The sequence below is a fragment of the Lampetra fluviatilis genome, chromosome 58, assembly GCF_964198595.1.
Source record: "Lampetra fluviatilis chromosome 58, kcLamFluv1.1, whole genome shotgun sequence".
NCBI lineage: Eukaryota > Metazoa > Chordata > Hyperoartia > Petromyzontiformes > Petromyzontidae > Lampetra > Lampetra fluviatilis.
Genome location: NC_136332.1, coordinates 8,416,657 through 8,431,331, shown reverse-complemented (window position 1 = coordinate 8,431,331; position 14,675 = coordinate 8,416,657). Strand labels below are relative to the sequence as shown.

The following is a 14,675-nucleotide window of genomic DNA, read 5'->3' as shown; positions in this document are numbered from 1 at the left end:
TTGGGAAAGGGGGAGAGCCATCGACTCGTGAGGAGAGTGCAGTGGATGTTGCTCCACTGCCCTCTGCTGCCCAACCAGCCCTGGGACATCACCTTCACAGGGCTGGCCCCTCGGACAAACCGCTCGAGAAACCCTAGCGGCGGGGCTGTCTTACCGCACGAGTCTGTAAACATTTACGCGTCTTTGCGAGTGTGGTGCCTTGTACACGGGGACTGTATTCACGACACATGCTCTCCAGAACACAGGGAGCAATCCACGTGGTCGCACTGTACACCACAAAACACTGGCACAGACCAAAACGCTTTAAATATCCAAAACATCAGGGATGCTGCCCCCACTTAGAACGGTTTAAACACTGGACTTGCACTGCAGCAGTAGGCGGTCCCATCTCGAGATGCAACGATTCTACACACGGCAACTCCGAGGGGTCATGCACTCGCACTGCGTGCCATGAACTGGTACTCCAGCTCTTGTCTTTTCACGAAGTTAACTTTATCAACGGTTTTATTTAACTTCACTTGTGTTTGTCGAGGTCAAATCTTGTAATCAAAAGTTAGCCGACTTCCCGTTGTCCAATCAATTCCACATTTTGCACACACGTACTCAGGTCCGGTGACATTGCATGCCTGTATCAAAATAGGGATCAATTAATCAATTGCCTTCTTTCAAGCAATTAGACTTTTTATGGGCGGCTTATTAATTATATATTTTAGTAGGTCAAAAACGCCGCGGTCCCTAAACTGTGGAATTGGCTCGCACAAAAAGCAGGTGACCGCGAGTTAAACGAAGTTAATAAAACCGTTGTTTTTAAAAAACTTTTTTTAGGAGTTTATTTATATACACACACACATCTGGTCATGGGGTGATGGTCAGCCTTCATCTGCGCTGTGGGACGACGATCGCTCTCGAATTTGCCAACCGAGTCGTTTCCAGGTCATTATTTTTTTTTAAACTTGGCAAGTTTGGCCATGACGCTGGCACACGACGGCCGGCTTCTCTTTGAACGACGTCGCAGGATCTTCGACCTGCATTGAAGTAGACTGCCGAGTGTTTGATAGCGCAATACCAACCCACCGGGCGGGCGGCTTGGCGCTAGAGCGGGCGGCTCGCAATCAGAAGGTCGTGAGTTCAAATCCTGGTTGTGGGCTGACTCGGCCCATCCCTCCGGGGTAGGTAAAATGTAAATACACCACTCTGACGTGAGTGTCAACCAGGGCGGCCTGTCAAATTCTAACCGCGAACTTCTGCAGCAACGAGCGGCGAATGTGCTGCCGCAGGATTGAGTGGTGGTGTTGGTGGCATTTGATGACTATTTTTGGTGGCTGTTGGTGGAAGTTGGCGGCGGTGGCAGTTGTGACTACAACGCGTGGGGAGTCGGGCCCATGTCCGTCTTGTAAGGAGGAGAGTCGAAACTCGCTCCGCCGCTGTTGAAGGGGTCGTACGAGCCGGGGGTCATGCTGCTGCCACTCCTCATCGCCGCGTCGCTCTTCAGGAAGTCATCCTCATCCTCCTGCTGCTGGCCCACCACCATCTGCACCATCACCGGACACAACAACACACCCACAGTGACAGCATAACCCAGTCAAGATTAGCAGCCGGTCACTCAAATTGTATGCCACGACCACCACCACAACACGGATGTGACGATGGTGACAAAGGTAGCGATGATGATGATGGTTATGATGAAAGGAAGCACCTTGCTGGGCCGACCCTTCAATGCGAGATCTCCGCCCAGATCCTCATTCCTCCACTCGCGAAACAGCGGCGCAATTACTCTCCTGGAGCTGAGACACAGGGGATGCGGGGCGGGGGGTCCAGAGACAAACGGCGCGCGCCGGTGAGACAGACACAGGACGGGGCACGTCCGGGAAACCTCCGGGACACCGTGTGGTGGCGGGTGGCGCCCTCCAGGCGCTGGTGGGGGAGGAGGCGGTGCTCACCGGCGCAGCAGGTAGGGGTCAAAAGGGAAGACGGCGTCCAGCTGGTCGTGCGAGGCGGGGGCGGCCCCCACGAGCGTGTCCCCGGCCACGGGCAGTCTCTGCCGACTGTTCTTCTCCATGATGGAGTAGCAGAATGCGATCTGATACCGCCTGGGGAGACACGGAGACGGACACACGCAGCAGGCTTGAGCGGCTGACACGGCCGTTAGGAACCGGCCACCGTAGCCACACCGGGGTCACCAATCGGGAGATGGATCGGCGTGCGGAGGATCGGAGCCGCGGGGCAGCAGCGGGCACCGCCGCACGACGACGCTCACCTCGTCAAGGCAGCGAAGATGTTGACGATGGGTGGGCGGCACACGCGCAGGGGGTTGAGACGGCACAGCACGATCCGCTCCAGGTTGAGGCTCTGCAGGTACGCCAGGCCTGGCCACACACACAAAGATCCCCGATGTGGCCTTCTCAGACTGAGGGGAAGTGCCGTTCGCGAGTAGTGCCGATGAAGGCCGGCACCACGTAACGGAGTAACCTCCGTTACGGTCGCTCATTCCCCAGCCCTTGCACGCCCCTTGCCATCTAAATCACTCGATTTTTGTGACCACCATTTAAACCACGTTATAGAGCGCCCTTGTGAGTTGAGGCGCTCTGTATAAATATAAGATCACGTGGGCGCACACGCACACACTCCCCGTGCCTGCCCGCATGCGTGCGGCCTTCACCTTTGCGCATGTCGGGCTCCAGCAGCTGTCGGTGGCGGAACGAGAAGGAGTAGAAGACGGCCTGGCAGGCGGCGTAGAAGGGGCCGTGCGCTGCCACGAGGCAGCGGGGCCGCGCGCCGCCCTCCTGCCCGTCGATGTAGCGGTGCAGCCAGGGCACCAGCAGCCCCAGGCACGCGCGCACCGTGCTGACGTAGCGCGCATGCACACAGCACAGACGCGGGCACAGCGGCTAGATGTATCATCAAAACCAAGCGACACACCACGATATGATAGTGTACGCAAAACAACACAAGGCGGCTTTACTTATTTACCGATTTACCCCGGAGAACCAAGCCGAGTTGTAGGGCTTTTGCTCAGGAGAGTCCTCCCATGTTGGCTGTCTATTTTAATGTGTTCATGAAGTGGGAGGCTGAAAAGGCTGAGACTCACCCCACTGGGATGGACAGGGCCTGGGCTAGCAGACTGAGACTCACCCCCCTGGGATGGACAGGGCCTGGGCTAGCAGGCTGAGACTCACCCCACTGGGATGGACAGGGCCTGGGCTAGCAGACTGAGACTCACCCCCCTGGGATGGACAGGGCCTGGGCTAGCAGGCTGAGACTCACCCCCCTGGGATGGACAGGGCCTGGGCTAGCAGGCTGAGACTCACCCCACTGGGATGGACAGGGCCTGGGCTAGCAGGCTGAGACTCACCCCACTGGGATGGACAGGGCCTGGGCTAGCAGGCTGAGACTCACCCCCCTGGGATGGACAGGGCCTGGGCTAGCAGACTGAGACTCACCCCACTGGGATGGACAGGGCCTGGGCTAGCAGGCTGAGACTCACCCCACTGGGATGGACAGGGCCTGGGCTAGCAGGCTGAGACTCACCCCACTGGGATGGACAGGGCCTGGGCTAGCAGACTGAGACTCACCCCCCTGGGATGGACAGGGCCTGGGCTAGCAGGCTGAGACTCACCCCACTGGGATGGACAGGGCCTGGGCTAGCAGGCTGAGACTCACCCCACTGGGATGGACAGGGCCTGGGCTAGCAGACTGAGACTCACCCCCCTGGGATGGACAGGGCCTGGGCTAGCAGGCTGAGACTCACCCCACTGGGATGTACTGGGCCCGGGCTAGCAGGCTGCCCATGTAGCCCACGGCTGCCTGCCTTATGATGGCTGCCTCGCTGGGGTTTTGCAGCTTCTTCCACAGGTGCTCAAGGAACGCCTCTGCCAGACCCTACACACACACAGAGATACAGTACAAACTTAGCTGTGCATGCATACACACAGCTATACATACAGGTAGATACAGCTACACACACACGCAGATACAGCTATACACTTAATACGTTGTTTTTGATAGCGTGCCCTCCTATATGCTGCGGCGTCTCACAGGACATCCCGTCGCACATCTCAACATGTATGAAAGGGCACCCCCAGTGGCAGCTGTGCCTGTGCGCCACGAGGTGATCAGACACCTGGCCAACAACAACAGGCATCGGCCTGCCAGAAGGGGGTTGACGATTGCTCTTCAGGAGTCTGCGAGGAATTTTTTGTATTTGACAAATGACCCAACTCTTACAAATGACGCCGCGACATCTGCAAGGTGCACCGTGAAACAGATGGCGCCGTGGTTAATGCAATGACAAAGATGCCCCGTGTGGCCTTTACAGGCTGTTGAGGCAAGTGTTGGTAGGGGGGTCGAGGGAGGAGGACAGCGGTTAGCGTACTGCACTGCAAACTCCACCGCCATGGTTCAAATTCTGGCCGTCGCGATGAATATATCCATGCGTATTGGCCTTCTTCCGCACCGTACATAGCCAGCCATGCTAATCTGGGCCCAGTACATCCCAGTGGGGTGAGCTTCTAGTATCGGTGATAGCTCCCTGAACTGGTAGGGCCTCTCCTAGGTAGACTCAGCCTTAAGTTAGTGCCCGGTTCGATGTATAAACGTCAGGGGAAACAAAGGTGGCCAAGAGTGGTGCTGTGCGGGCTCCACGGGGGACCTTTGTCTGTATGTGTGGAGTGGTGGTGCAGCGGTTAAATAACCGCGCTACGCACCCAGCGACCCGAGTTCGATTCCCGTTCACGGCCACCAACATCAGTGACGATTATCTGAACCGGTCCTGGGCCTCCCCTAGGTCGACTCAGCCGCAAAGCGAGCACCCGGTACGACGTGTGGGGAGACAAAGGCGGCCGGGCGTGGCATTGGCCACCCATCCCCTCGTGCGCCGCGTCAGCATTCGTAGGCGCTACTCGCTAACAGCACTTGCCCCAAGAGCGTGTGCGGGCCACACGGGGGACCTTTGTCTGTGTGTGCGTATGTGGGGTGCCGTCGTACGAGGCGGAAGCTGCACAGGTAGAAGAGGCAGAACTGCACGTGGCAGGAGGCGTGCGTGGGCAGCAGCAGGCGGTCAAACGCATCCAGCAGGTCCCGGTACACGGCCTTCGTCATCTCCACGTCCAGCTTCCCTGAGCACCACAGAACACAACCCACTCACTCACCCAACCACTCACCCACCCACTCACTCACTCACCCAACCACTCACTCACTCACCCAACCACTCACCCAACCAACTCACCCACTCACTCACCCAACCACACACTCACTCTACCACCCAACTCACCCACTCACTCACCCAACCACTCACCCACCCACTCACTCACTCACCCAACCACTCACCCACTCACTCACCCAACCACTCACCCACCCACTCACTCACCCAACCCACTCACTCACTCACCCAACCACTCACCCAACCAACTCACCCACTCACTCACCCAACCACCCACTCACTCTACCACCCACTCACTCACCCAACCACTCAACCACCCAACTCACCCACTCACTCACCCACTCACCCAACCACTCAACCACCAAACTCACTCACCCAAACACCCGCTCACCCAACTCACCCAACCACCCAACTCACCCTACCACTCACTCTACCATCCAACTCACCCACCCGCTCACCCTACCACTCACTCACCCAACTCACCCAACCACCCACTCACCCAACCACCCACCTCACCCAACCACCCACTCACTCACCCAACCACCCAACTAGCCCAACTCCCCACTTCACCGACCCACCCACCTCACCGACCCACCCACCCACACACGCAACCACTCACCCACCCAACCACCCGCTCACCCAACCACTCACTCAGCCAACACACCCAACCACCCACTCACCCACCCAACCACCCGCTCACCCAACCACCCACTTCACCCAACCACCCACTTCACCCAACCACCCACTTCACCCTACACCTTTACCCACTGTACTCAATGTTCCTACTTACCATGGTCACCCTACCCACCCAACCACGCAACCACCCACCCAACCACGCAACCACCCACCCACCCAACCACGCAACCACCCACCCACCCAACCACCCGTCCACTCTCCCCAACGCACACTCGTGCCGCCTGTGCCCACCGTTGGAGTGGCACGTGTCATGGATGTATCGGAAGAGCAGCGCCATGAGGACATCGAGCGTGTTGGCGGCCGTGTGAGCCATCTCCCCCTCCTCTTCGTCTTCGCTCTTTTCCCCACCTCCTCCTCGCCCGCCCCTCGCCTCCACACCCGCGTCCTCATCCTGGCGCCACACGGCAGAGGATCAACGGCGACGTCAGCGTACGGCACCGCAAGCAAATCACAAAGACAAAGACCCCCCGTGCAGCCTTAACAGACTCGTGGGGCAAGTGCTGTGGTGAGCACCCGCTCCCGACATGCATACATACACACGTACATGCGCACAAAGACAAAGATCCTCCGTAAAGCGATTAACGGACTCGTGGAGCAAGTGCCGACACACAAATGCACACAAATATGGGAGGGTGGGTAGATGGGTGGACATGTGGGAGGGTGGGTGGGTAGGTAGGTGAGAGGGTGGGTGGGAGGGTTGGTGGGCGAGTGAGCAGGTGGTTGCGTGGCTGTGTTGGTTGGTGGAGGTGGGTGTGTTGGTGAGTGGGTGGGCGAGTGAGCTGGTGGGTGGACGGGTGGGTGGGTGGCTGTGTTGGTGGGTGGGTGAGTGGATGGGTGGGTGGCTGTGTTGGTGGGTGGGTGAGTGGGTGGGTGGCTGTGTTGGTGGGTGGGTGGCTGTGTTGGTGGGTGGGTGGGTGGGTGGCTGTGTTGGTGGGTGGGTGAGTGGGTGGGTGGCTGTTGGTGGGTGGGTGAGTGAGTGGGTGGCCATGTTGGTGGGTGGCTGTGTTGGTGGGTGGGGGGACGGGTGGGCCGGATGGCTGTGTTGGTGGGTGGGTGAGCTGGTGGGTGGGTAGAGTTGGTGGGTGGGTGGCTGTGTTGACGGGTGGCTGTGTTGGTAGCTGGGCGGGTGAGCTGGTGGCTGTGTTGACGGGTGTGTGGGTGGCTGTGTGTGTGTGTGGGTGTGTTGGTTGGTGGCTGCGTTGGTAGCTGGGTGGGTGAGCTGGTGGCTGTGTGGCTGTCTCACCATGTGGAACACCTCCTCCTGTGCGGCGCCCGACTGGACGGCCGCCTGCTGCTCCGCGTCCTCAATGTCCTGGCGGGGAGCGTTCACCTGGTGGGGTGGGGGGGGAGAATTAGAATTACTTTCTGGGTCGCCGCTCTGAGTGAAATGAAGCTCAGCCTCTCATTGACATTAAGGGTGAGGGGTGAGGAGCGGTGAGGAGCGGTGAGGAGCGGTGAGGAGCAGTGAGGAGGGGTGAGGGGTCGGGGATTCTCACGTCGAGCTTGAGCAGCCTGTCCAGCAGTAGGGCGAGCACGTCGCGTCGCAGCACGGGCAGGTAGGTAGTGACGCGCAGTAGGTTGTGTACGTAGCACTCCTAGCAACACACAACACGCGTGTCATACACACACACACACGCGTGTCATACACACACACACACAACACGCGCGTCACACACACACGTGTTAACCACGCGCGTCACACGCACACGTGTTAACCACGCGCGTCACACGCACACGTGTTAACCACGCGCGTCACACGCACACGTGTTAACCACGCGCGTCACACGCACACGTGTTAACCACGCGCGTCACACGCACACGTGTTAACCACGCGCGTCACACGCACACGTGTTAACCACGCGCGTCACACGCACACGTGTTAACCACGCGCGTCACACGCACACACAACACGCGTGTCATACACACACGTGTTAACCACGCGCGTCATACACATACACACACAACACGCGTGTCACACACACGTGTTAACCACGCGCGTCACACACACACACAACACGCGTGTCATACACACACGTGTTAACCACGCGCGTCATACACATACACACACAACACGCGTGTCACACACACGTGTTAACCACGCGCGTCACACACACACACAACACGCGTGTCATACACACACGTGTTAACCACGCACGTCATATACACACACACACAACACGCGTGTCACACACACACACACGTGTTAACCACGCGCGTCATATACACACACACACACACACAACACGCGTGTCACACACACACGTGTTAACCACGCGCGTCACACACACACACAACACGCGTGTCATACACACGTGTTAACCACGTGCGTCACACACACACACAAGTCACACCACACGTGTCATACACACACGTGTTAACCACGCGCGTCACACGCACACACAACACGCGTGTCAAACCAACACACCACACGTGACACACACCACACACGTGACACACACCACACACGTGACAAACACCACACGCGTGTCAAACCCACGCGCGTCACACACCATGACACCCCACGCGAGCCTCGACACACACCACACACAAAAGACAAAGAACACCCCCCCCCCATTCACAAGCGGAATAATTTAAAAAAACTGGTGCCTCGGTGACTTCACTGTAAATCTTCGCCGAGTGGCGGCCGTTCAGTTTGTTCCGTTCTCACGGCGCCACGCTTCCCTGCCGTAGCGTCGCGCGAGGGGTGCGGTGGAGCTGCCACGTGCGGCGAGTCGTTTGCAGACAAAACCTTTCAGATTCAGACCACGGCGCCGACTCTTTGATCTTTTGATGTCCCCTTGCGAGCGGAGCCGACGGCGTAGCAGCATCTTACGCTCAAATATAACGCTGCCGCGGTTTTAACCGGGGAAGCCTCCCGGATTCGAACCGCGAAGCTTCAAGCTACCAAGCAAGCGGGGGCCACGCATCCAGTACCTGTGTCCGCGGAGATTTGGTCACAAACGGGAACCTCTCCGCCAGCAGCGGCATCAAGAACATGGGCGTCCTGCGCACACAGAGGGCGGGGTCACGCGGGGTCACGCGCTGGAGGCCACGAGTGAGCTGCGGCGAGCTGTGAATGAACTCGAGTTCAATTTTTATGTACAATACGTATTGAAAAACTGCGTGTTATCTTGGTGTGGTCTGGGACTGTTTTTGCTGTTGTTATCCTGCCTTTTCGAAGCTTGGGAATTGATGATGTAATTTAAACTTTTATAGTTTTTAAAAATCTATTTAAGGGGAGCCATGGTGGTGTGATGCTATCTTCCTCGCCTGGTATGCCGGAGGTCCCGGGTTCGATCCCGACCCCTTCACATTTAGAAACACATGCACTGAGGTTATTTAGATTATTTTGATGATATAAATGTACAAATGATGGGCCACTTTGTGGCCAGGTTGCTTTAAAAAAAATAAGTGAATACCTCAATGGGCTTTGCCTGGTAGGATGGGGATGGTTTAGTTTTATTTGTATGTGTTTAGGTGATTTGTTTACCTTTCTTGTACTGCACTACTATCAAGCTTTTATTCTGTTTGTTGTTGTAACGGTCTTGCCTGCCCCTACTGGACATCTGTAAAAAATAACGTCACAGCTCATCGGATTCCTCCACTATATTTTTCATTTTGATTTTGAATTCAGGGCCCCATTATGGACGAGAGAGTACTTGCCAATAAAGTCTAACATCATGGCATCGTGATAACCCACAATGCCATCGTGATAACCCACAATGCCATCGTGATAACCCACAATGCCATAGAAGAGGCTGCCTCTGGTGCAGGCCAATCGGTCTCAAGATCACTGTGGAGGGTACACCAAGGCTTGCGTGCGTCTGTGCGTGCCGTTTACCACGAGCACGCGTGGGCACGCATCGAGCCGATGCCTTGTAGTCGGTGGTGCGTTGTTGGTGTTTGAACGTCTTAACAGCCGGATTGACGCCAGAGAGCATCACTATCCTGACACTGGCGGAAGGGACCCATCGTTTGGCCCGAGTCTGCTGATGAGGCCCAGAATGTTGCAAGAGCAGGCCACTGCGTGTCGGCGGCACGGTCCACATTTGACTAATTTTTCGTGGAAATGTGCTCACAAATGTAGCCAATTGGGATTATATAATAATATTATTTATATCCAGTGTCGGCTAAGTACGGTGCGAAAGGTCAACATCCATACAAACTTCCCTTGTGCGTGAAGCAGTCCCCCTCCTCCTTCACCTCCTTCCGTTCCTCTCTGAAAGCCTCACCCCTTCTCTACTGCCCATTCACTTGCTCTTCCCTCCCCTTGCCCCTCTACCCCTTCCCGTCCCTCCCCTCCCCTTGCGTGATCCCCAACTACCCTCCCCATCACTGTTACTCATTCCTCAATCCTGCCAGCACGCCCCTGCCATCGACCGTGTCTTTATGGAGGGGGTGAGTGAGCGGGGCGAGTTAAACCATTACTACGGGGGGGGGGGGGGCGTGTGTGGGGGCGTGTGTGGAGACGTACGAGGGCACGATGCCAGCGATGAGCTCCAGGGCCTTGTGACAGATTTGGAAACACCTGTCCGCATCTGGGGAGACGACATGTGGAGACACGGGATATGTGAGAGAGACACGGGATACGCGAGAGACACGGGGAGACGAGAGACACGGGGAGGAGAGAGACACGGCAGAATGACCCCCCCCCCACCACCTGTCTCCCGTCACTCCCACATACAGGTGGTGCAACAGGTGGTGATTGTCTCCAGACTGCAGTAACACAAAGTGGCACTGGGCCTGTCCCATGATCTCCTGCACCTAGCCTGGTACAACAGTCAACCCGTAGCACCTGGGTCTGTTCCGTGACCTCCTGCCAGCGAGCTTTTGACACTTGACGTAGCCTCAAAGTGCACCTAGGCTGGCACAAGCACCGTGGTGGTGTTACCGCCACTCAGTGGAGAACGACGGCTGTTGTCGTTGTGTCCGTGCGTCTCTCACCCTCGTCGTCATCGTCGGAGTCTGTGAACTCCCCCCCCGCCTCGTCCACCACGCGCTTGCCTGCAGACACACACAGCAGCAGCAGCGGCAGCAGTGGCTCACTCACCGCCCCAGACCGCACACCGAGCCCCACACACATGGGTGGGTGTGTGGGTGGGTGTGTGGGTGAGTGGGTGGTTGTGTGGGTGGTTGTGTGTGTGGGTGATTATGTGGGTGAGTGGTTGTGTTGGTGATTGGTTGTGTGGGTGAATGATTGTGTGTGTGGATGAGTGGTTGTGTGGTTGGGTGGTTGTGTGGGTGAGTGGTTGTGTGTGTGGGTGGTTGTGTGGGTGGGTGGTTGTGTGGGTGGTTGTGTGGGTGAGTGGTTGTGTGGGTGAGTGGTTGTGTGTGTGGGTGGTTGTGTGGGTGGGTGGTTGTGTGGGTGGTTGTGTGGGTGAGTGGTTGTGTGGGTGAGTGGTTGTGTGAGTGAGTGGTTGTGTGGGTGAGTGGTTGTGTGGATGGATGGTTGTGTTGGTTAGTGGTTGTGTGGGTGGGTGGTTGTGTGGGTGGTTGTGTGGGTGAGTGGTTGTGTGGGTGGGTGGTTGTGTGGGTGGGTGGTTGTGTGGGTGGGTGGTTGTGTGGGTGGGTGGTTGTGTGGGTGGGTGGTTGTGTGTGGGTGGTTGTGTGGGTGGATGGTTGTGTGGGTGGTTGTGTTGGGGCGTCTCGCACGGCGGGTGAAGTTGGAGAGCAGCATGATGAGGCAGGAGCGCAGGTAGATGGTCTGAGCCGACACCAGGTGAGTGAGGAAGGAGAGATATTCCTCCACCACCGCACGGCCACGCGACATCCAGCTGATCCTCTGCTCAATGCACGCAGAGACAACAACAACTCCCGTTCGCCACGGAATGGTGGCGATGTCACCACAGCGCTTGTGCCAGGCTAGGTGCACTTTGAGGCCACGTGAAGTGTCGAAGGCCCGCTAGCCGGAGATCACGGGACAGACCCACCAGGTTCTATGGGTTGACTGACTGAGATGGCTGGCAAAAACACCAACTGCGCAAATCTGAAGTGTTTTATCTGCCTGGCACTCCGCTCGTTGTTGTGAGCATCGCTACTCTGCCCTCCGATGTTGTTGGAGGGCGACTGTCTCCAACTACCCATATTAGTGTGTTGTGGATAAAGCAGTGTGTGAGGTGTGCTTTGCGGTGTGTTGTGGACTAAGCGTCGTGTGCGTGTTCCGTGTGTGCCGTGTGGCGTCACGCACCAGTATCAGTGACACCAGCAGCTCGTAGTCCTTGCTGAGCATCGCCACACAGCCCCGCAGCTCCTTGAGCCAGCACTCCAGCTGCACCTCCTGCAACAGCATCAGTAGCAGCAGTAGTAGTAGCATCAGCAGTAACAGCTGCAGTGGCAGCACCAATAACATCATCAGCAGTAACAGCTGCAGTGGCAGCACCAACAACATCATCAGCAGTAACAGCTGCAGTGGCAGCACCAACAACATCATCAGCAGTAACAGCTGCAGTGGCAGCAACGTCATTAGCAGCAGCTGGACCGCCTGCAACAGCAACAGTACTATCAGCAGTAACAGCAGCAGCAGTAACAATAGCACCAGCAGCACCAGCAGCAGTATCTGCAGTAACAGCAGCAGTACGAGCAGCAGCAGCAGTACGAGCAGCAGCAACAGAAGCAGCAGTAACAATAGCAACAGCAGCAGTAGCTGCACCAACAGCAGTAGCTGCTGCTGCAGTAACAGCAGCAGCATCAGCAGCAGTACGAGCAGCAGCACCAGAATCAGCAACAGTACGAGCAGCAGCAACAGCAGTAACAACAGCAGTAGCTGCACCAGCAGCAGCAACAGCAGCAACAGCAGTAGCAACAGCAGCAGCAGCAGCAGCAGTACGAGCAGCAGCAGCAGCAGCAGTACGAGCAGCAGCAGCAGCAACAGCAGCAGCAGCTGCTGCAGCAGCAGTACGAGCAGCAGCATCAGCAGCAGCAGCAGTACGAGCAGCAGCAGCAGCAATAGCTGCAGCAGCAGCAGCTGCTGCAGCAGCAGCAGTACGAGCAGCAGCAGCAGCACGAGCAGCAGCACGAGCAGCAGCTGCAGCAGCAGTACGAGCAGCAGCATCAGGCGTGAGACGCCGCACGGCTCCAGAGGCCTCGCCGCCACTCCGAGTGGGGACGCGAGGCCTCCACGGCTGATGCCGCCAGTGTGACAGGGCTGTGAACGTGGTGTGCTGGAGATGGTGGCTAGCGAACACGAACACGAAGCCCCCCCCCCCCCCCTGTTGGTATCCAGCCGGCTGCAGGGGCGAGTTGATATGCGGTGTTTGTTCTGGAAGAATTTGCAGTTTTTTCCTGGATTTTTCTGCTGCGTGTAGTCACTTTAAGATGTTTCTCGTTCACGTTTTAGTTTGTTGCGGACGCACCCGAGTCAAGAGCCCCATGGCTCACAGCACTACACCTCACGAATGGAACTGAAGCGCTGTTAACGAGCGGCGCCTACGAAGGCTCAGCGTCTCTGGCACAGTCGGGGTCTTTACAATCGGGTTTAATTGTCTTTTTATATGAAACCCGATCATCTGAGATTGGGAGAAATCCGGTTTAGTTGGTTCTAATTGCAGAACCGCACTTCGCCAACTTCTCACCGATGGGCTTCATCCATTCCAAGCGAAGGAACTCTCTGGCGCCCACGATTGTGGAGGAGAAGCTCGTGTTCATCACGACCAACCTGCCCGCCGCATTCTACGACTACCCCGTGCTCGACCCCCCCCCCCCCCCGTACGATAGCAGCAGCACCGACGAGGAAGCAGCCTAAGCCTTGGATCAGAGTTTCGTATTCATTATAAACCACCAGGTGTTAATTCCCCATCACCACCCCGGCCGCCCACCTTGATGTCGGGGTCTGCGAGCTGTCGCAGCAGCAGCGTGTACTCTGCCGCGTGTCCCTGGCGGAACTCGCTGAGCGCCTGCACGACCCCCTGCCCGAACCGCACGGCCTTGCGAGCCGAGGTGGGCGACAGCAGCGGCGCAGAGTCGTCGCGCGCGTCTCCCTCCGTCATCATCATCGCCGCCGCCGCCTCCTCCTCCTCCTCCTCGAGTCCAGGGACAGACGCTGCCGCTGCTGCTGCTGCGTCTCTCGATCAGAGAGGCTCCCACGGCTCTCTCCCTCTCACACCCACGGCCCTCTCCCTCTCACACCCACGGCCCGTCTCTGTTGCCGGCAACAGGGTGATGATGGCGAGCTCGGTAGCGCGCCCCCCCCCCTGCCGTCGCTGCACGACTCTCTCCGTCTCTCTGTGTCTCTCTCCCTGTCTCAGTGTCTGTGTCCCTCTGTGTGTCTCTCTGTCTCTCTGTGTGTCTCTGTGTCTCAGTGTCTCTCTCTCTGTGTGTGTCTCTCTCTCTGTGTGTGTCTCTCTCTCTGTGTGTCTCTCTCTCTCTCTGTGTGTCTCTCTGTCCCAGTGTCTGCGTCTCTCTGTCTCTGTGTCTCTCTGCGTAGCTCCGCTCCGTATCAGCGCGGCCTTTCGCCTCCACCCGGCGCGGCCATGCTGCTCGCCCGGTCACGTGGTGCTGCTCGCCCGGTCACGTGGTGCTGATCGAGTATTTTTATTTATTTCCCGCGGCCCGCGTCGCAGGCGGCGGCGCTCCCATACGGCTTCCAGCGCACGCGGTGACGTCATCACGCACGGCTTCCAGCGCGCGCGGTGACGTCATCACGCACGGCTTCCAGCGCGCGCGGTGACGTCATCACGCACGGCTTCCAGCGCGCGAGGTGACGTCATCACGCACGGCTTCCAGTGCGCGTGGTGACGTCATCACGCAAGGCTTCCAGCGCGCGTGGTGACGTCATCGCGCACGGCTACCAGCGCGCGTGGTGACGTCATCACGCACGATTCCA

General features: G+C 57.7%; 1 protein-coding gene across 1 annotated transcript; it reads right to left on the bottom strand.

Moving 5' to 3' along the window:
• Positions 1-210: 210 nt before the first annotated feature.
• RRN3 (RNA polymerase I transcription factor RRN3) lies at positions 211-14,389 on the bottom strand. The gene is made up of 16 exons (XM_078880631.1): positions 13,669-14,389; positions 12,042-12,131; positions 11,507-11,636; positions 10,799-10,858; positions 10,329-10,392; positions 8,789-8,858; positions 7,351-7,449; positions 7,098-7,184; positions 6,086-6,245; positions 4,984-5,114; positions 3,749-3,879; positions 2,660-2,844; positions 2,258-2,366; positions 1,941-2,090; positions 1,697-1,784; positions 211-1,531 (listed from the first exon to the last, which is right to left on the bottom strand). The coding sequence occupies exons 1-16, from the start codon at positions 13,843-13,845 to the stop codon at positions 1,358-1,360; spliced, it is 1,905 nt and encodes a 634-aa protein (XP_078736757.1). The 5' UTR covers positions 13,846-14,389; the 3' UTR covers positions 211-1,357.
• Positions 14,390-14,675: the final 286 nt, after the last annotated feature.